This window comes from Chelonoidis abingdonii, chromosome 19, assembly GCF_003597395.2.
Source record: "Chelonoidis abingdonii isolate Lonesome George chromosome 19, CheloAbing_2.0, whole genome shotgun sequence".
NCBI lineage: Eukaryota > Metazoa > Chordata > Testudines > Testudinidae > Chelonoidis > Chelonoidis abingdonii.
The window spans coordinates 1636473-1659298 of NC_133787.1; the positions used below are offsets into that span (position 1 = coordinate 1636473).

At 45.0% G+C, this 22826-nt stretch overlaps 1 protein-coding gene across 1 annotated transcript in view; it reads left to right on the plus strand.

Moving 5' to 3' along the window:
• The window catches only part of GLG1 (golgi glycoprotein 1), a 206841-nt gene extending 184523 nt beyond the window's left edge, over positions 1-22318 (plus strand). Inside the window, 5 exon segments of the mRNA XM_075073751.1 lie at positions 11249-11356; positions 12132-12252; positions 13490-13596; positions 16333-16496; positions 17921-22318. Coding sequence (XP_074929852.1) covers positions 11249-11356; positions 12132-12252; positions 13490-13596; positions 16333-16496; positions 17921-17957 — 537 coding nt within the window. The 3' untranslated portion in view covers positions 17958-22318.
• The last annotated feature ends 508 nt before the right edge of the window (positions 22319-22826 follow it).

Below are 22826 nucleotides of genomic sequence, written 5' to 3' on the forward strand. Positions count from 1 at the left end.
GGGGGAACACGTGGCTCCCTTCATAGCGCGATATACAGGCACCACTCCAGGGGTCACTGCGGTGCTCCTCCAGTACGGATACTGTGAAGGGAAAAACTTCAGCACCGGTGCACGTGGCGAGCACGCACACCTACTGTGGAATAGACATGAGCAACACATCTCGAAGAATGCCAGTTATGGAACAGGGAACTATCCTTTCTTATATTATGGGAACATGTAAATAACTTTTCCTTATTCACTTTCTCTACATCACTCACGATTTTACAGACCTCTATCATATCCCCCCCTTTTAGTCTCCTCTTTTCCAAGCTAAAGTCCTAGCCTCTTAATCTCTCTCATAAGGGACTTGATCAAACCCTAATTCATTTTAGGTTGCCTTCTCTGAACCTTTTTAATGTCAATATATCGTTTTTGAGATGAGACAACATCTGTACACGTATTCTGTGTGGGTGTACCCATGGTTCTATATTCGGGACAAATAGGTATTTTCGTCTCCTATTCTCGTAATACTCCTTTTTTTAGAAATGAGTTGCCTAACGATTCGTTTGTTCTGTACTGCTCCTCGCAGGCGACCTGGTAGTGGGACATGGTTCCAGACAGATGTGATCCACGATTACTCCACGATGTCTTTGGCTGAGGTAGGGCTGCTTTAGGCTAAGGATGGACACGCTGCGCAATCATATGTGGTTACGTATAGTTGGGTTATTTTTTTCCATGTGCATTAATGTTTGACATTGGGCGACCACTGTTGAAATTGTGTGAGATTCTCCGATTTTGTTGCCCGATCACCTTCTTTTGTATGCTTCTTTCGAAGTTCTTCAGTCTGTTTTGGTCCTGGATAATATCTCCTTGAGTCGCGTTATAGGTAAGTCTGCAAATTTTGCCACCCTACACTGTTTACCCCTTGTCGTCTCGATCATTAATGGAGATTCCTGAAGGAGTATGGAGTTTGTATGTTGGCCTAGGAGCCCTGCTCGGCTTTGGGGGATCTACCAAGTCGTCCGTTGACGCAACTCGGTCTTTCTGAGAATTAGCCAGTTTATTAATTCCTGGCCATTTGTATCGGGTGATACTTTATGTGGTAACTCACGCTCTCCTCAATCCTGTGAATATGAGCCTCCCTCTGGTTGGTATCCCAGTTGCTCATAGTTATGAATTTTAGTTTTAAGACGCCTTGCCTTGGGTCAGAGGTTTCTGGAATCTAGTACACTTATGTCACTGGGTCCCCCTCTTGTGATCACCTAGGATGTTTGTTTGACGCCCTTCATAAGATTATGCGTCAATGAGAATGTGTTAAAGGGTGGAAAAATTTGGACGGTCTTTTGTGTCTCTTTCAATAGAAGAGCCATTTGTTTGTAGGCTTTTGCCCCCTAGAATTTGTTTGTATTTGGCTTGTATCAATGTCTCGAACGGATTATATTTATAGGTGTCGCTTTACTATTGCTGGTGAAACTATGATCTATATTTGTGCCACCCTTGGTTTACGCTGGCCCCTGGAAATGGGCGGTCCGACGCTAGACTTAGCTGGTATATTTGCTGTATTGCCAGATACTCTGAGAGAGCCCTTTTATAGTTGATTATATTTGGTTTGGCCCCACTTAGGCTAACAAATTTGCGCCAGTCGTCTTGTGTGTGGGGTACAGAAGCATGGTTTTTAAGGACAGGTTACAAACATGGAGTCTTTTCCCTTTTCACATTTGAGTTGCTTATGTGGCGAACTCGATTGGCCCTGGGTAGTGGAGAGATTGCGTATCTGGTCAACCTCCGTGACATTGCTTGGCTAAAGTGTGCTGTGAATACAACTAGCCTTCTCGCTAATATGATTCTGGACACTGCCCTCAAGATGGTGACTGATCAAATTATTTGCGAATCTGTGGGAATGTTCCTCAGATTTGGTGCAAAGCCTTACGATAGCCGGAGGATGGTGTGGCAGGTGGTCTCTGTTTCCCTGCCTTAGGGGCACCTGGCAAATTTGCCGGTTGGGGCCAACTAAGTTCCGCGTCAGCTTAGAAGGAGGCTGAAGACTGAGGAAATTGAGTTATTGTTCCTTTGATGTTCTCATAATAAATTTATCATCAGCTCTCTAGTTAACTCGGTGTCTCTTTGGAATTTATTAATGCTGATCGTTCTGGGGACCAACTGGTGTTTGCAGCTTGTCCTACTAAAATGGTCAGTCCCTCTGTGCTGTTTGGGTGACACGTCACCAGTAATCGAGTATAAGGTCGCATGTTGTGACTCCATAGGCTTTCTGTAGAAAAGCTTTGCCTCTTTACGGAAGTCTTAAATTTTAGTGAGAGAGCCCACTGGTGAATAGTGTGCATAATTGGTGTTATGGTAAATGCCACTTCGAATGAAAAAGGTAAAATAAGCCCACATAAGGATCTAACTGAGATTAGTTAAATTTTTGCAGACCCGAAAAAAGAGTGTGCGGGCCCTATATGATGACATGGTGAGAAATGTAGACTGTGGGGTAGACCGCCATACCGCACTATTGGGGAATGAACTGCCTACTGATCTGTTAAGAAGGCTCAACGCGTTTTGTTAAGGCCCCCCCTGTCTTCACGCATCCTCAACAAGACAACTTTCTCTGAGATTTATTTTCAATTTTGCGTACGTTCACACCTGGTCAGGTTAAGAAATAGAGAGATTGCGATGGGGGATGAGTGATGTGGTGTAAATATTGGACCCTGGGGTGATAGAGGATTAATGTTGGTGATGCAAGTATTTGTGAGTAGGGACAGTCCAGTCGCGACTGATTATTGTGGGTGTATTGCAAGTTGCGGGCTCCATACGATAAAAATTATCACAAGATGGATATTAAGCCTTGGCCATTTTATTTACAAAGTGTTCTTGTAATCTGGTATCCCTGCGCTTATGTTGGGACTTCGCAGTGGTATTCTTGGAGTACTAGAGGAAATGAAGATTAGGGCTTCTCAAACTTGTAGCCCCTCTGGTGGTTGACTGTTAAGGTAGAAGAGAAAATAGGGGCCCCTGATGGGGGTTTGCGCACATCTCCTAGAGAGGAAATGGTAGTTCGCAAATAAAATAGGAGTGTTCCTGGAGTGATGTGGTTATGGAAAAAGGTTTTATTCGGACACCAGTCTGCCTACCCAGCAAGAATAGAACAGAGGACAAATACTTAGATATATTGGTTACTTTTGTAGGTTAAGTTCGCGACCTACTCACGACGTCGTGTTATCGGGCAATAACACCAGCGGAGCACGTGTCATATTTGAATTATTAACATATGAACACACCGTGTCTGTTAGTGAGTGTAAATCTGACTACTAGGATTTCCGATTGAATGTAGAGGCACCTAATGAAATGATGGTGTGGTATGGAGGGGTCGCTCCTATGGTATATAATTTAGGACATTGTCTTAAGGATAGATGGGGTTTTGTGGGACCACTTGTTCATAGCAGAGGCACGCTCTGTGATGCTTCGGGCTTTTTGAGCCCTCCGAGGGGTTACTAAAGGTTGCCTTCTGCAGTATTGGAGCTATTAGTGCTTTTCTGTGGGTGGAATACCACTTCGTCGATTGTCATGGGCGACAAAAGTGGCATATTCCCGCACGGAACCTCGATGGTCCATACGTTTGTTTTTATTTTCTCTATTGGGGGTGTGATCCCTCGCTATGGGAGATTGGTATGGCTATTCCGATTTTACATAAACCGGTTTTCTAAAACGATTGTTAAGGTGCGGGACAGCGGCGCATACTAGCAATTAATTCGGGTTGTGTGTCTCCTCCTATAGGTTACATCTAGTGTCGATGTCTGATTAAAGGCCCTGGAGTGGTTTGCAGGACTGGGTCTCGTGTGGAAATGGGGTAGCTATTCATAGCTATCCCTTGTCCCGCGAGTCGTCCCCACTCGCGTTGGATTGGCGGGTTTGAGGGGGGTTGCCAGTGGCTAATGGGAGCAAAAATCATTTTCAAGGTGGTTCGGGGATAAGCTGTTCGTCACTCATTCCTTCCTCCGGGGAAAGCAAAAGGCATACACTCATTTCGACCTTTTTCCTTGGGTGCCCTGGCACGTGCCATGCACCCTGGGAACCAGTGGAGCCCGTTCAGCATTTTTTTTTTTACTGTCACGCGTTATGTGTACTGGATGCCGCTGACAGAGGCATACTGCAATCGCTACGACGTTATGTCGGGAAGCACCTCGTTGTGCCTTTCGTATGACAGCAGTATGGATGTAGTCAGTGTTCTGTTACCATCCGCTGTGCCATTGTTAATTGGGCGTATGAGGCTTCGCCTGGAACGAGATGGTTAGCTCTGTCGGTGTACAGTCTGCTGGCTGGTTCTATTGTGTTCCCTGCGGGGCTGGAGGTCAGCCCGGCCCAGGGGGCCACAAAGGCAAAACTGGGGATACAAATGTAATCGAGCCCCCCGAGTCTAGATCCTCCATTTATTGGGTGTTCGCGGTTTCCAGGTCGTCAGCTGGTGTTCGGGGAGTTCTGAGATAGCTTTAGCTGCAGTCTAGTATTGGGTGTTATCTATGCGTGTCATCGCGAGTCTCGCTCCTAGAGAGGACCAGTGGTATGCGTAGAACAGGGTGCGCAGCCCCACTCGGGCGACTTTTCAGTATGGTCCCGGCTTGAAGATGATTTATGAGGCATGGCATGCATTCACGGCGCCAGGGTTAGGTTGCCTGCAAACCCTGAATTGGAGGGCACCCCTCCGGTTTGCGTCGCCTTCCCCAGCTTCCTGGGTACCGTGGCAGGCCCCCCCCTTTTTTGGTTTTAGGAAGGACCCATGGAAACGGGTAGTGGTTTGCGGCCACCGTGGTCCCCCCATTTGTGTCCATGGAAGTTATAAGATGCACGCGAATTAAGAAACGCTGACTCTTGGTTGTTAGTGAGGGCACATTTGGATAATGGGGAGAGGTAGCCGCGTCTCCTTTTGTGCTAATGACAGTCAGCAGGACATTAAGTGGGCTCCCATGGGGGGTGAGAGTGTAGGAGCCCACCCTCCCGCTGCGGTATGTTCAGTACCAGGCAGGACAGATTACATGTGGGTATTTTCTTATTTCGGTACACTTGAAAGGAGGGTGTGAAGCTAAGCCCCCAGTTGCTATGATGAAGAGGTTACCAGCGTTCGTGTACCATTTATGGCATGGATAGGAATCATTCCTTTGTTTACCGCGGATTGCCCCTGGCCAGCCTTACTTGAGGCCAGTCAGGAGCACTCCGGCTGAATGATGAGGACGGGTGCTGCAGTCCTGTCTGCATCATCTCCCAGCCGGGTGAGGGGAGAGGAGTGTGGACTGCTCTTTCACTGCTGCAGACATTCGGCGTCTATCCAGCATTTCAGTGAATGTAGTCGGTGGCACTGAAAAGTCAAGAAATGATTTCTTTCCCTTGTTCCTACTGTCACGTGGGATTAGGGGGCACCTGGAATTGGGTGAGGTTTTGTGGCAGGTAAATGGGGCCACCCCGAGTGGGGCCGTAGTACCCTGAACCACCCCGGGACGCTCTCGCGGCACATGTTGGGAAATCTGTGTTTGGAAGCCTACAGTGTCTTTTTGGGGCGAGCTCAGCCAAGAATCACAATACTTTCGAGACTGTAGCGGAGCCTGCCCTGGGTTAAGCTACCCCTAGAAATGGTGAGGTTTGGTCCCCTAGGGTACTGCACCTGGGAACGGGGATTAAGGTGCCTTGGGATACTGGATCCTCAGGTGTTACATACCGTCTTCTGTGCCTCCCATTGGAGCGACAAATTCCAGTGTTTGGATTCTTTGGCGGTCTTTGTTTGCGTGGTGTCCAACTTAGGTTTTTAGCCGGAGCTGACCTGCTGTGGCGCTAGAGTGAGGTTTTTTTTCGAGAATCCCTCGTGGAATTTTCGTCTTCGGTGTTAACGGTAGGTTCAGTGAGTCGCACTGCGCACAGTATATGGTGCTCCAATGCATAGTCAGATCCAGTATCTCCCGTGTGACCTCGGTCCACGCTCGTGTGTGTTAGCCTCGCTTTGGACTCTCTAGTGAATATCGCTGTGCATTGTCCACTCCCTGGTGGGCTGGCCTAGAGGAGTTTTCGCGCTTCCCCTTTCTCTGGGGCAAATAATGAAGTGGAGAAGCACTTTCAAGACGTAATTGGGGTGTTTTTTTGGTATTTGCGCGCCGTGTTTGTTTACCTGGCTACTGCATTGAGTTGGATTGCTCTAGGGTCCAGAGCCCTATAGGTCGCAGAACCCCAAGTGTGTGCACTGTGGGAATACACGAGGCGGTTTTGGGGGCCAATACGCTGCTCGACTTTGCCCAGGGTTAAGGGAGACCTTGGGAAATGAGTTTGGCCCTACTGTTAGGACGGCGCCCTTACTATGCGTAATTATAGCGCTTTTGGGCCAAGGGGTTAGGGATCCCTGATATTGGGATTTGTGGCCCCTTATGGGGTTTGATGGCCAATTTTAGGCAGTACTCCCTTTCTCTAGATTGGCAATGGGAGAGTTTGTGGAGGATGTTACAGAAACTCGATTAAAGCCTGGCGGCCCTTCTGATAGGTTTATCCGATAGAATAGTGGACACTTTGGGTTAAACGCCGTGAAAATGGCGTTGTTTTTGGACCCTCGCCACTAGTAGGGATTTCGGTTTACTCTGCTTGAGGCGTGGACCATGGGCAGGAATTTGGTTTATAGTGTCTTTGGAGTGTAGACCCAGGCGCTAACCCTTGTGCAATACTGGTGGTGTGCTACTGGCTCTCTTCTTACGGAGAATTGGGAACTTTATAGCCGGGCTTACCTCTCGGTTTTGTGTGACTTGGTTAAATAGAGGAGATCTGGCCCTTTGGTAGGACCCTGAAACTTGAGTGTAATATTCTCTGTAAGTTTGTTGATAACTATTGGCTCCCCCCTAACAACAAGTGTTGTCAAGAGGTTGTTGTTTTCCCTCTAGGTCTAGATAGTGATTCATGGTGTGTTTGTGGCGTGGATTCGTTTAGTGCTTGTTAATTGCTAGCCATCATGTAAGTTTCAATAACTCTCTCTTCTTTCTGGAAATCTAAGTACACTATGTCCACTGGGTCCCCCTTGTCCACATGTTTGTTTGACCCCTTCAAAGAACTCTAATAGATTGTAAAGGGAAATGACGTCTTACTAGAAACCATGTTGACTTTTGCCCAACAATTTATTTTCTTCTATATGTCTGACAATTTTATTCTTTACTATTGTTTCAACTAATTTGCCCGGTACCGACGCTAGACTTACTGATCTGTAATTGCCAGGATCACCTCTAGAGCCCTTTTTAAATATTGGCGTTACATTAGCTAACTTCCAGTCGTTGGGTACAGAAGCTGGTTTAAAGGACAGGTTACAAACCATAGTTCTTCAATTTCACATTTGAGTTCTTTCAGAACTCTTGGGTGAATGCCATCTGGTCCTGGTGACTTCTTACTGCTAAGTTTATCAATTAATTCCAAAACCACCTCTAATGACACTTCAATCTGTGATAATTCCTCAGATTTGTCACCTACAAAGGATGGTTCAGGTTTGGGAATCTCCCTAACATCCTCAGCCATGAAGACTGAAGCAAAGAATTACTTTAGTTTCTCCATAATAACTTTATCATCTTTAAGTGCTTCTATTTTATCTTGATCGTCCAGGGAGCCAACTGGTTGTTTAGCAAGCTTCCTACTAAACTGGTCCACTCTCCGATGACACAAGTACTTTCAAGTTAGGCATTGTGACTCAACTTTCTAGAAAAGCTTTTTCTACAGAAAACTAACTTTAATAGAAGTGATGATGTCTGATAAATTAGGAAACAAAAAAAAAATTACTAAATTATAAATTTTTGCAGACCGAAAAAAAAAGGCTATATATGACATGCTGAGAAAATAATCTGGGTAGACAAATTACCTTGAGGAATGAACTTCGATCTGGAAAAGGATCAACAGCATTAGCGTGTAGCATGATAAAGAAAATTTCTGAGATACTGTTTCAATGGTACTTCACACCTGTCAGGTTAAGAAATAGAGAGATTGCATGGGGATAGATGTTGGAAATATTTTGGTGATAGAGGAAATGTTATCCATATATAGTAGACATGTCCAGTCAAAGATTATTGGGGTGCAATTCATAACCAAATATCACAAATGGTTGGATATTTATTACCAAATTATCCTTTGGTAATCCTCCTGGGGCTTCGCAGCTGAAACAGTCACATAAGAGGAAATGAAGAATTAATCTCTCATCAACTTGTAGCTGCTGGTCTACTGATAGAAAGAAAAATAGCCCAACTATAGAGAAATGGTTCCAAAATAAAATGAGGAGGTGGTGGTTATGGAAAAATTAACACACCAATTACATACCCAGCAAAGTAGACAGAGGACAAATACTTAGATATTTGGTTACTTTTTATTCAGTACTCAGAGCCCTTTTATCGGCCAAACAAACCAGCACACCTGTCCAATATTTTTGAATATTAACATATGACACACCTGGTCTGTTAAATATGTGTAATCTGAGAGTCACTCAATTCCATTAAATCCCTAGAAAAAGTGTGTATGAGTGTTATACTACTGCTCACTTTGTAATAGGGTGACACTTGTTCAATAGCAGAGAGTCCTGTGGCACCTTGTAGACTAACAGACGTATTGGAGCATGAGCTTTCGTGGGTGAATACCCACTTCGTCGGATGCATCCGACAAAGTGCATATTCACCCACGAAACCTCATGCTCCAATACGTCTGTTAGCCTATAAGGGTACGTCTACGCTATGGGATTATTCCGATTTTACATAAACCGGTTTTCTAAAACCGATTGTATAAAGTCGAGTGCACGTGGCCACACTAAGCACATTAATTCGGTGTTGTGCATCCATGGTCCAAGCTATTGTCAATTTTCTGGCAGTGTATGCACTGTGGTAGCTATTCCATAGCTATCCCGACTAGTTCCCGCAGTCTCCCACTCTTGATGCGGTTGAATCCCATGACCTAGGAGCAAATCTTAACGGTGGTCTGGTAATTACGTCACTCATTCCTTCTCCGCGGAAAGCAAGCATACATCAGTTTCGCACCTTTTCCTGGATTCCGCTGGCAAGCCATAGCACGGCAACCATTGAGCCCGCTTAGCATTTTTGTTTACTGTACTATGATTGTACTGGGGATGCCAGCTGACAGCAGCGATACTGCAGCGTACACAGACAGATTCATTATGCCTTTGCTCGACAGCGAGATGGTATCAGTTTCAGTACCATCCGCCTGCTCCATTGTAAACTGCAATGAGATGCGGTTATCTTCGTTCTGTACAGTCTGGTGCTGTCATTGGTCCTCGGCTGAGTCTAGCGGCCAAAACGGTCAAAACTCGGGAAATAACTTCCCGAGTACAATCCCTCACTTTATGGGTTCTTAAAAATCAGTAGGTCTGCACTAGACTATGGGGCAGTGTGTGAACTAGAGAATCCAGTGTATCAGACAGCACAGCCACTCCATGTCAGATCCCGCTGAAATTGATGAGCTGGCCTGCCATTCAAAGGCGTGGGATGCCCTGCAACAACCCCCCCCGTCTTGCTCCCTCCTCCCCAGCCTCTCCTGGGCTACTAGCATGCAAGTGTCCCTCCCATATTGTGTACTGAAGTTATAAGAATGCAGAATGAGAAGAAAGCTGACTTGTTAGTGAGGATAAAATGAGGAGGGAGCTCTCCGTGCCGATGACAGTACACAGCAGACATTAAGTGGTGTGGGGAGAGGAGCCGCACCTCCCGCTGCGTATGGACAGCCAGCAGGACAGAAGTTCGTTCTTTAACACTTGAAAGGAGTCGGGCTGATGGGAGACTAGGCCCAGTGCTTGCCTATGATGGAAGAACGGTTACACAGCCTTGCTGTACCATCTACTGGGAATGATAGGAATCATCCTATTTTACCCGGCTTGCGCCTGGCCAGCCATCACTGAGGCCAGTCAGGAAGCACTCACAGGCTTGATGAGGACCCGGCTACCATTCCTTCCGCATCATCTCCCACCGGGGAGGCGGAGAGTACGTGGATTACGTGCTCTTCACGCTGCGTGCCATCGCGTCTAATCTGACCGAGATTCAGTTACGACATATCGGGTGGACTGAAAAAGTCAAGAAATGATTCTTCCCTTTTCTGTCACGTGGAGGGGGAGCAGTAAAATTGACGAAGCTATACTGAAACAGGGCCCCGGACAATGTGGTTTGAACCTACAGGCATTGGAGCTCAGCCAGAATTGCAAATACTTTAGCAGAGACTGCTGGCGAGACTGTGGGATAGCTTGAGTCCCTCAATACCGTCTCTGTCCTGCCCCATAGCATTCCATTTGATTCTTTGGCTGTTACGTTACACTTGTCACGCAGCACTGTGATACTGGAGATTTTTTTTCAAACGCTGTTGGATATTCGGTCTTCTGTAACGGAGCTCTGATAGAAAACATTGTGTCTCCCCGATGTACACGGCATCAGATCCAGTAATCTCCCGTATGTCCATGCTGGATGCTCTGTTTTGATTGTGACTGCACTTGCGCACCCGTGCTGATCTAAGGCCCACGCTGGGCGAGACGAGGAAATGAAACTTTCAAAACGTGTTCGGGGCGTGTGCCTGGTACGTGCCACTGCATCTGAGTTGAGATTGCTGTCCAGAGCGGTCACAGTGGTGCACTGTGGGATACCGCCCGGAGGCCAATACTGTCGATTTGCGGCCACACTAATCCTAATCCGATATGGTAATACCAATTTTAGCGCTACTCCTCTCGTTGGCGAGGAGTACAGAAACCGATTTAAAGAGCCCTTTATATCGATATAAAGGGCCTCTTAGTGTAAACAGGTGCGCCATTAAATCGGTTTAACGCTGCTAAAGTTGGTTTAAATGCGTAGTGTAGACCCAGGCCTAAGGTGCCACAGGACTCTTTGCTGCTTTTACAGATCTGGACTAACACGGCTACCCCTCTGATACTTGTTAAATAGAGAGATCTGATGACTATATTCCTGTAAGATTCTTTAAACAAAAACACTGTTGTCAAGATTGTTGTTTTATTTCTGATATTTCCATGGCAAGGATTTGTAAATCTGTTAATTGCTAAATAAATAGTTTAAAATAGTGGCTGTATTTGTCTGTGTACAGCCTCTTTTTACTTCAGGAATTCGGGGATCCAAATGAGGGATGGATGGTAACACAGCTCAAGGCTTGTTCCCTAGCCATTGCGTATAATACTGCCCTAACATGGCAGCATGCAAATGCTTTGAAAAACAACCTGGGTCCTACATTATTTCATTCACATTGAAATAGGTTTTTTTCCCCCAAACAGATCTCCAGGTTGTGTGCAGAGGAAGCAGCAGCACAGGAACAGACTGGGCAGGTGGAGGAGTGCCTGAAAGTTAACCTGCTCAAAATTAAACCTGAGATGTGTAAAAAGGTAAAAAAAAGGAAATAGTGTCTCCCCCAAACCAAACAGGCCTTAAAGCACAATTACTCCGTAAGTTTCAGACAAATGAACATGGTTCGTTACATGGCACAGACCAGGAACAGTGTGAAGCCAGTGCTATGTATGCTTCTGTCCACGGCTGAGCCAGTGCACCTCATCCTGACCTGCAGCATCCTCTACCATTTCAGTCCTGGCTCTGACATATCCCTCCCTGCCAGGGAACCTTAATCCCGATAAGCACTATGCCTTACTAGTCCAGTCCTGGATTCCCCACTCACACGCTTCCAGTGTACCTCAGTGCATAGCTGCCTCCCACTCTTACTTTAACCCTAGGCTTCTTGAGCACAGATTGACACTGGATCTGGCAAGGAGCTTTGTCAACTACCCCCAAAGATCTATCACCTCACTTTAGTCCAGACCTGTTAGTCATGCCAAGTTATTTGCCTTTGTGTTATAGATTAGTGTGTATCTATTTAATTAATTGAATGATGCTGATCCATTCTGGAACAGCTTCAGTTCACTTATGGGGGGAGGGATAGCTCAGTGGTTTGAGCATTGGCCTGCTAAACCTAGGGTTGTGAGTTCAGTTCTTGAGGGGGCCATTTAGGGATCTGGGGCAAAAATCTGTCTGGGGATTGGTCCTGCTTTGAGCAGGGGGTTGGACTAGATGACCTCTTGAGGTCCCTTCTAACCCTGATATTCTATGTTGCTTTGTTCTCCCTCCTTTAATGTGTACCTGTAATGTGTAACAATCTTCCCTCCACAGGAGGTGCTCAACATGCTGAAGGAGAGCAAAGCAGACATATTTGTTGATCCAGTGCTTCACACAGCCTGTGCCCTAGACATCAAACACCACTGTGCAGCCATCCCACCCGGAAGAGGACGTCGTAAGTGTTGGCCTGTCATACTGTGTGAGATGTCCCAGCTCCTGGAGTGACCTAAAACTGGGATCTTTCTTGGACGATTTGAGGTCCTCTTTAAACAATAGATGTTGCTTCCAGTTGTCGTGGCTGGTGAACAAGGAATACTGCCACTTGTATGGTATATGGGTGTCCTTCCTCTCTGTGCTTGGCTTCTTAGCTTGGAAATCTTTCCTTGCATGGTCTGGTAAAGGTTAAGCTAGTTTTGTTCTTTCTAATGCAGTTTAAAATTAACATACTATTTTTCTTGAAATAATGTTAATTTCTGCTACAGAATCAGAAACAGGTTAAAAATGTACTGCCTCATACCCTCTTCGGTACCGAAAGCATTGCAGGTATCTTTAGCATTCCTTCACATTTCTACTCCACAAAGGACGGACCTGATAGTGCTTGAAGTAAACCACTTTTCTAAATATATGACACTCTGTCTAGTGCAGATGGCACACCTGACATGGGGTTTGTCTACACTTATCCGGGGGATCGATGCATCGGCTGTCGATTTAGTGGGTCTAGTGAAGACCTGCAAGATCGACTGCAGATCACTCTCCCGTCGATTCCTGTACTCCACCGGACCAAGAAGAGTACGGAGAGTCGACGAGAGAGCGTTCCCCATTGACATGGCGTAGCATGTACCCTGCAGTAATTAGATATAAGCTACGTCGACTTGAGTTACGCTATTCATGTAACTCAGATTGTGTAGCTTAGATCAACTTTCCTCTGTAGTGTAGACAAGACCACAGTCTGCACAGACCCCAGGCAGATCCTTGACTTGTGTTGAACTTCTTCTAAGTTCTTGGAGAAGATACACAATATTTAGCATTCTTAAAATATTTTTAGTGAGCTGTTTTGTGAATCATAAAATATCCTGTCAGTTCAGCTGAGCTTAAGCCTCAGATACATAAAGTTAACCCTTTAATCCCCCTCCATGAGTCAGCGTTCCTTGCCACTTTAATATTTTGAAGTGAGACCTTAGCTGGGCTGCTAGCTCTAAGGGTTAAACAGAGGTTTCCTTCGAAACCAGTCTTAGGTTAAATTTCCCAACACTGATTTATAGGAAGTTTGATGGATGGCTTGGCTGTACAACTTTGTAAACAGACAACCAATGTTCTGAGGAATTGGAATGCACCTCCCAAGCACTCTGGATTGTGACCTGTCCCTGGGGCCAGTTTGTGTGTGTTGTGATACCATGTTCTTCATTTTGCAGAGATGTCTTGCCTAATGGAAGCTTTGGAAGACAAGCGTGTGAGGTTACAGCCTGAATGTAAGAAACGCCTTAATGATCGGATTGAAATGTGGAGCTATGCTGCAAAGGTGAGGATGCAGGGTGGGCTCTAAATCCCACCTGGCTTTTGACATTAGTCACTTCACTATACTGAGCAATGGTGAGTTGTCTGTTAGGACAGGAGGTGCCCCCCAAACTTTGTTCCCTGAAGCCCACTTGTGCCGCTGCAATAGGCACTGTTGACCCACTATTAATATTTTTTGAGAAAAATGTATTAATTTTAATTATTACATACATATAAACTATAATCCTGGAAATAAAAAATATACTTGTTTTCTTTTCATTTTAATGTAAATAATTGTAATGATAGAAATTCATAGCAATATGCACTCAAAGAAATGCCTCAAGATCTTTGAAACCAAGCAGTTTTAGTGAAAAACTACAATTTAAAAAAATATTGAGAGCAAAATGTTGTGTTCAGACAGGGAAAACACAATGTATAAAACTGAACAATAAGCAACGCCACAATGTTCACAAAATTCTTACACGTTGTTTTTAAAACAAAATAATTGTCCAACTTTGAACACTATATTGTGTGTTCAGTTTTTTAGTGTAAATTCTGAATCTCTGTGCTGTATAAGTAAAGACCCACTCTTCCTCTCTACTAATTAGAAAAGAATAAAATATAGTAAATAAAAATATAGAATAAGTTATATTATAACATGCTGAAGCAATGGGTACTCCCCCGATCCAGTAAAGGAGAATCCAGACTTTGTGTGTGTCATCTTATTTTCCTACAACTTAATTTATTTTTTTGGCTGGTTCATTTTATGTAGCTATAGATGGTCTGGGGCTTTCATTATTTTCTCCATCAGTGCACCCTTCTCATTTTCAAAAAATAGATCAGTCCATGTCAGACTGAAATACTGCTTGCTGTTTTTCACGATTGTAAATGGCAGACTGTATGTACATTGCAGTGAAACACACCGTTGTACACGAAAATTAAACTTGACATTTTTTTTAAATAGTTTCTCTTATACTCTCTCCAACATACACAGCTCCAAATGTGACACTCATATATTTTTTACTTAGATTACATGAGTCACGTGGAGTTAGATTTACTAAGAGCTTGAGTAGAGAATGCAGTTGTGATGGTGGACTAGCCGGGGCTGTTTCACATCCCCCAGTCTGGGAACCCATGTTCAGAGACTGACACATAGTTCTTGTGATTCAGACCGTTAGTGTCTTGTGAAGGAATTGGCAGGAGAGCAAGGTGGGGATTGTGCTTCCAACCGTGGGAAGGCTAAAGAACAGACATGCCTCACTCCTGTGAACTGACTGAGTGAATGCAATCAACTGTGTTTATGCCTCTGTCAAACAGAACAGTGGGAAAGGACAGTCGTTCTGCTTTCAAATCACAGCTCAGATGGTTTAATAAACACAAAACAGGGTTCAGTTAATTAATAAGGTGGTAATATAGAGTTCAGGCTGCTGCTTTGTTCCATTCTGATCTTGCTGTGCCCAGATGTTGCAGCATCTGTTGTGTATGTCAGGCTGCAGTCAGTCCCACGCACACCAAGCCAAGTAAAGAACAAAGTTTTGACTGTAATTCAGGGGGTTGGACTAGATACCTCCTGAGGTCCCTTCCAACCCTGATATTCTGTGAAAATGGAAAGGAGGACTGTAATGGGGTCAGAACCTACCTCTTGTGAGCACCCCCTCTGGTTGGGTGTGTCCGCAGTCTTTAAACCTGTCTCAGCCCTGCCATCAGACTGTACCCTGAGGCCTTCCACCCTGGAGGCAGTGGTTTTGCCCTCTTAGTCTGTTTTGGCCCCAGTCTTCAGCTGGGCCTCCTGACAGTTCAATCCCCTTCTGGGGGTTTACTGATGTTCAGTTGTAGGCCCTTCCCCAGTGGCATCTGGAGGAGCAGGAGGGAGGGAAATCTGGGCCAGCCCACTGTTCCAGGCCCCAGCATTCACTGATGTCCTACCCTTAGCTCAGAGCTCTTCTAAGCTCAGACCCAGTTGCTCTTCCATGCCCCCCTGGTGCCTACTAGCACTGGGCTGTCTGTTATGCTGCAGTTCCCTCAGCCAGCCACACCATTCATGCTCCTCCAGCTCTAGCAAGGAACTGCACTGTCTCTGGTCTGGCTCTCTAGCTCCTTTTTATAGGGCCCTCCTGGGTCCTGATTGGCTGCTTCCCTTGCAGCCACTCTAGCCTGCTTAGAGGACTTCTTCATTGCTCCTTGTCTGGGACGAGAGTGGCAGGACCCTCAGGTATCCAGCAGGAGTCCTCTGGGCCTAGTCCACCCCATCAGAAGGACCCTTAATTTATTTATATAACTCTTTTCTCAGCATCTGGGTTACTTGCCTAATAACACTGAAATCAAACTGCTCTCAGTACCCCTCAGGACTAGTTCACAGGCAGGGCAAAGGGTACCAACAGAGGAAGAGCTATGAGGGTGGGAGAGGTGATATGAACTGATGTGAACGGAAAGGCAGGACGCTGGAGAGAGCTATAGGAGGAGCTGGGGTGTCTTTGGGGCAGTTATGAGCTTTAGAGCTTTATGTCCCAGTTGATGGGATCCATCTCCTACTGGCCTATTGATGTATCCCAGTTCATGTGTGTTATGTAATTGTGTCCCAGGGAAAGTTCAGTTATAAAAAGAGGGCATGCTGGCTGCTTACGGGGAGGCAAATGGGGAATTTACAAGTGTCCTTATCTAGCTCATAAAATAGCATCTTTCTGCATGTTGTTAGTTTCTCTGTAAAGACTGATGTTCAAACTGAAGTCCTGTTAATTATGTTTCCCGCCTCGCCCCCTAGGTTGCCCCAGCAGAAGGCTTTTCTGACCTTGCTATGCAAGTGATGACTTCTCCGTCCAAGAACTACATCTTGTCTGTTATCACAGTCGGCATCTGTGTACTCTTCCTGATTGGCCTCCTGTGTGGACGCATCACCAAGCGGGTGACACGAGAGCTCAAGGACAGGTAGAGCCTGGATTGCCTGCTGAAGAAATGCCTGTCCAGTGCCCAGTTTGTACAGCCCTCCTCTGTATAGTCTGCCCACCCACCCCCTTTTGGGAGAGGAGAATAAAAAAAAGAATTAGAACAGCAGCAGGTGTCGGCTCAGTTTTCCCATCTTGGATCTCATCTGTGGCATCTTCACCGTCCTATGAAAGAGTCGGTGTGCAACATTGGCAGCTCAGCCAGCAGCTTTTGTTACCCCTTTGTTAGCGGACTCCTGTTACCTGCCTGTAGACAAGTCTCTTTATTGTATCATTGGACCTGCCATCAGCAAATCAGACTGACATGACCTGCAGCTCAAGCAGTAAATTTTAAAGTAAATCTTTAAAGGAAGAAAAATATATAAGTACCACTCATATGAGTTAGGCAGTGTTTCTTCCTGGGATGTATTCATGCTCTGTGGCTAGGTAAAATTGAGGTAGGATATTAGAGGGTAAATAGCATCACTCACCGCAGTTGGCCTTGTTTCAGACGTCTTGCTCATCCTATTCCAAGCATCTTCAGGGCATAGTTTCAGACTGCTAAGGATGTCAGTCAGCTTAGTCATCCTCCGAACGTCCTGGTTTTGTTACTGTGGGTTTTTTGTTTGAAAAGATGATGCCCTCAAATTCCCGTTTTCCTCTGCCACTCACAGGATAAAATAAAATACTGGCCAGGATCAAAAACTCCAGTGGTCTGATATGCCATTTGAGCTATAAAGCATAGACTTTATTAGGCGTGGGAAAGGGTGTGGAGATTAGGCATAGAAGTGTAATGCATTGACAGCTGCATTGTACATATGCTGATTAACTAGCCCTGTTAACCTTCGTTCGTCAAAGGCAATGCAGTTGAATTTTGTCACTCTTTTATTTCACCCTTCAGTTGCCAAGCTAAGAAACACCCTGGCCCCCCCCACCACTGAATTAGCTAGTCAAAGATGGTCATGATGATACATCAGCAATGCTCCATGTTGCCCAGTGATGTTGAATAGGATTGAGATAGCAGTGTCTGCTTCAATAGAAGAATCATTTTTGGGTTAGTGCAATGATTCATCATTGGCTTCTCTGGGTTTTAATTGTTTGAGTTACAGCATTAAAAATAGAGTAAAACTTTCAAACTTCTAAAACACTGGTTGATATAGATGGAATTTGGCATCTGGGGATGTAGGTCAGAGGTGCTGGCCCTAAATGTCAAACAGGAGAGAAGTGCTGATAGTGTGAGGTGAAGGACAGACATGTTGATCTTTAAGGGGAGTAGCTTTGTTGTCACCAACTGATAGTCACACGTAGGCTCTAGTCACATTTCCAGAACTTGGTTCCCAGCCCCTTTTCGCAGCTCAAGGGAGGTGATTTGTAGAAACACCTTCAGCTGTGGTGACTTCTTACCATTTTCTTTACCATTTCCTCTAGGCTACTCTCTGGTTGGGACCTGGGAAACACAGGTTGAGTGTGTGGTTCAAATGTGGCAGTGTTGCACGAGAGTCGGCATGTACAGTAAGATATAGATAAATATATTTTATTAACCTGTTAGATGTGTGTTCCTGTGCGTGCTGGAATATAAATCATGTGCCTAACGCTGTCCAACTAGGCTAGTGCTTGATCCATAACTTTCTTTTCCTGCTCCCTGTTGTTGCACCGCTAAGTAATTTCTGAATTTCCAGTGTTATGTATCGATCTGATACAAGGTGGGGGCATTTCTGAATGTGAACCAGCTGATTCTAATCATGCTATGTAAACATACTGATCTCTAAAAATACTGTGATTGCTTTTGCAAAATGCTAGAGAGGGGTACAAAGTTAGGTTTTTGGTAACATCTCTCTTCACCATGCCACTTTGAAGATAAAAAGAAACTATTTTGAGACCCAGTCTTAGTAGTATGGTGATGACAGACTAGAAAAGCTCATGTGAAAGACAATGGTTGGTGTCTGGAGTCGAACCGTGAGGGCAAGGGACTGTACACAGTGGTCAGGAGATGGTGGGAGAACCTGGGCGGAGGAGCAGGTTCCATAGAAGAGATCTAATGAGCTGCAGGGTTCCAAATGGGTGACATGTAAGTCATCTGTGGAACAGAAATGGAGCCTAAATTCCTTCCCCCACCTTCCTTGCCCAGTGCTACTTGTGTGGTTCCCCTGATTCTGCAGGATTGAATGAAGCTGAGAGCCAGGAAGACGATGGCAGATCCCGTCACTTGCTTGAAGTGTAAAAGGGTGACACAAGTGTGCATGTGGCAGTTGCAAAAGCGCATGGTTTTACCTCACTCGAAGTGTCATTGCAACACTTTGTAACTGTCGGGGCAGCAGGTCAGACAGATGGAGTGGATCCAAAGTGCAGGAGGAGGGGGAACAAGATTGTTCATTCTCCCCAGTGAACGGTCTTGCTTCTTTGGCAATCCTAGTGCTGCAAAGTTTTGCTAAGGCAAAATTGAATTGCCATCCAGAGACTTTGTATTTGTGAGGGAGCATTTGCTACCTGTTTAACTTGAAGAACCCGACTGAGGAGGTGTAAAATACATTGACTAGCATCTTCTGGTGAATCCCAAACGTAATTGTAGTGAAATACTGTAGATGCTTTGTCAGCCATGGTTCTGGCTGTGAATCTTGGTGAGGGAAGAAGGGAAATGCTGTTTGACTTTCCAGCTGAAGTTCTGTATCCGAGTAGGTTAGGACATGGGAAGACTTGATTTCCTGTGTTTTCCGTTGCAGTAGACAGGAGAAGAATGTTAAAGGCAAAAGACTAGTCAGCTGTGTAGTGTAGATGGTAAGAACAGAGCAAACATTGTTCTGTGGAATGCAGGGTCTCTTCTAGCCAGTCTCTGTATATGTGTGCGCTCAATTTGAATGCGGTGTTGTCTTGTTACTTTAACCAACTGCAGTTATCGGCCCTGCAACTGCGTATTGCTGAGACCTTTCTCATACCCAGATGCGTCTCTTGCTAACTAGATTGTGCATTGGTGTGAAGCCTTCACTAAGCAAACCCCAAGCAGCAACTGCACTTTCTGGATATTGCATTGAGCATCTGCAATCTACCTGGTGTTTGCCTTCAGAATTTCATCCGGGGACTTAGTTTCAGATATCAGTGGACAATAGAGCTGCTGTCAGTGGGGGAAGTAGGGGAAGCAGTTTAATGAAGCAGGAAAATGTGACATGACATATATTTCGGAGTGGTTCCCTTCTATAATGGCATGGTCAGAAGTGCAGTAATGCACAGGCCCAAGGGTCCTGTTGGAACTACAAAAGGAGATAAAGTAAAATCAAGAGAGACCCATTTCTTGCAGGTAACTGACATGGTTAGGACTGGGCAAAGAGAACTTTGTCACTGGCTGCCACAGTTTTAGCCATTTCACAATCATTAAGATTTACACCCAATTCACCACCTTACAAATGGGCCCCCCTAACATATTGCCATGCTAAACATAATGACTCTGGCATAGGAGCATCTTTTTAGAGAGACTAGAAATATTCCAATACAGTGTGTTAGAAATGCCATCCTAGCATGTAAGGGTCTGTGCATCTAGAGAAGGCCTCTAGAAAAAACACAACAAAATAACCAGTGTTATTCCAAATGTATCCTGATTGCTGAGCACCTGCCCCTTGGATCTCTAATGCAAACATTTGCTGACTGTGTCAGTAAATGCCTATAGTGGGTGGTCATTCCCTATAGCGGAAAGGGAAATACACAGTTGTAAAATGCAGTGTTGCCTTCTTGAATTTAGGGAAACTTTTTACTTTGATTTAATGAGAACATTGGAAATACTTGGGAATCAACCATTTCAGAGGGGACTTGGTGGAAGGTGGCTTCTAAATCTGAGGCCTCCTTGCCACTTCCCTACTTTTAGCCCTGATGTTCATCATTCCCCTCCAACATTGACTTAACCGTCACCCCTCAGTTTGGGGAGGCTGCTATCCATTCCATGGAGTATACTGTAAATGTCTGTCTTTCCCATGGCTAAGCATTCCTTCTTGGGGGCTTGTTCTAGATATTGTAGAGCTGATGCTCCTGGGAATGGCTTGACTGGAGTATCCAAGGGGGGAAATAACTCTTAGTAAGGAATGGTGCTCCTCTACACCCTGCCTTCCTCTTCTGCTCAGATGCCTAATGGTACATTCCGAGCTTACTGTCACTCGTCAAGATCATGTGTTTGGATAACATGGGAAGGATTGTGTATCCCAGGCTCGTGCATCTCAGTACTTCACTTTAGCTAACCAGGTGATGGTGGTTTGTGTGTTCTTGTAACAAAATAGCCTTATTTATTGTTTACTAATGGGTCAAATCCAAATCTTTTGATTTTTCTTTCTTGTTGCCTTTTGGTTAGCTTTGTCCCCGAGTGTTCTTGCCTCCCAGAAAATCACTTTTCATATGCAGGTGGCTGCAATTAAGGGTGAGGCCAGGAGCAGCATTCCTTCTCATGCTTTGCATGAAACTTGTGTCCCTCTCCCTCTGCTGCTGCAGAAGGGCTGGAAGACCCTACTGAAGTTAAAATAATTCTCTGCAAGTTCCACATGTGAGGATTCCTTCCAGAGTCTAGCACGTGTGAACCATGCAAACATCATGATCTTGGCCCTGAGTGAGACTCTTGTGAGCACACTCTGTGAAGATGCACTGTATACTGGGGAGGGCTGAGCAGGATAGCAGTTTCTTAACATGCAGTTAACAGTTAGCAAAGAAGTTGCTTTTCTTTGCAGTGGGTGCAGGGGGAGAAGCTGGGAGGAAAATGTGACATGCAAACTCAGTGCCAGAGGTGGTAAGCTCTGGCTCATCACATTCAGGTGAATGTGCTTAAGTTGGAGTCTGATTTCTGTTAATGCAGAACTATTTAGTTCAGAAAGAATGTAGTTGTTTGACTCCTTTCGCCAGCTTTTGGTTTTCAAAGTTAATTCTGAGTTCAGTGTGAGACCAGATCAGAACAGGTCAACTAGCTTTTCCCCCCTATTAAAATATCTGTATAGATTTATAAACTGTTTGTGATTTGACTAAACCAATGAGGTTTTTTACGATAGCGTCATGGAGAGGAGCAGCACCGAAATATGTACTGTTGCTTTCGAGCTTCTGAGGGTAAGGAGATGGGCCAGCCTAGGTTTTCAGCCTAATAATGAGACGCTGTGTTGGGCCCCATTCCCAGTGTATGCTCTGATTCACAGCAAAGGCTCAGGTGAATGGGAGAGGAGAGGACTGACTAGTACAGCCAAGATCTCTTGCACTGTATGTGTTGCAGAATGTTACTTCAGAACCTGTCTGTAAGGGTGAGGGAGCAGCATCCTACCGCCTTTACTGGATAGAAGCAGCCTGTGCCATGACCGTTTCCCAAAAACAAACTGTTTGTTTTGATTTTGTAATTGATTGAAAGCAAAAGATCTGTGTTCTAGGGCGAGTCACCAAAATGCCAGAGTGCAAAGAGCACTGGAGAGATTGGATGTTTGCATAAGGGGAGACATGTTAACACATGCACAGGGAAGGTCTCTAAGTAGTATGCAGGGGTAATATTGTGAGCCTCCCCAAGTACAATGTACAAAACAGACTAAGCAAGAAATCATAGACTGTACAGTAAAAACTGTTTGAACTTAGTCCTTTTTTTAACGTAACATTAACAAGACTCTTTGTAAATTGTTTTCCTTTCTGTGTATAAAATCCTGGCAGTTTCTTGTTTTTTACATGTTCATGCTGTGTAATTTTGAGATGTTACTGAGATTCTGAACATAATGTGCTTTTTTTCTGTACAGATGAAATGGGAGAATTTAATAAAAAAAAAGGTCTGCAGGTTTTTACTTGTTTTATCTTTGTTAATTGTGAATTAAAAGGAATTCACCCACAGCTTTGTCCAGAGTGAAACTTTCTGAAGCTAATCCTGATTCACTTTGATTTTTTTAATTGTTTTACTGACCACCGAATAGCCATACAACCGAGTCGCATATCAGACAACTATCGAGAGACTGAATAGAATCTGGCCACTTAGTTTGTAGTTTAAAAATTCTGACCGTCCTGCCCTAGGCCAAGTTCCTAGAGACACAAGGCTTCGTAGCCATTACCAATCTCCTGCCTCTTACACGTCCTGGGGTTCTCTTTAAAGACTGCCAGATCAACTGCCTGCCTGTTTGCTTCCCCTATTCCATCTCCGCCATCTGTGCTTTACATACCATGCTATACCACACCATACCAATCAACTCCTCACTTAGCTAAAGAGTGGGCTGTGCACATCAGTCCCGAACGCTCCACCCCCTGCTGGTATCCAAAAATTGCTACAGCTCCGAATGCCATAAGTGAGGATTGAATTGTGCATTGAGGGGCCATGGGAAGTCACATGCTATGAGCACACACTTAA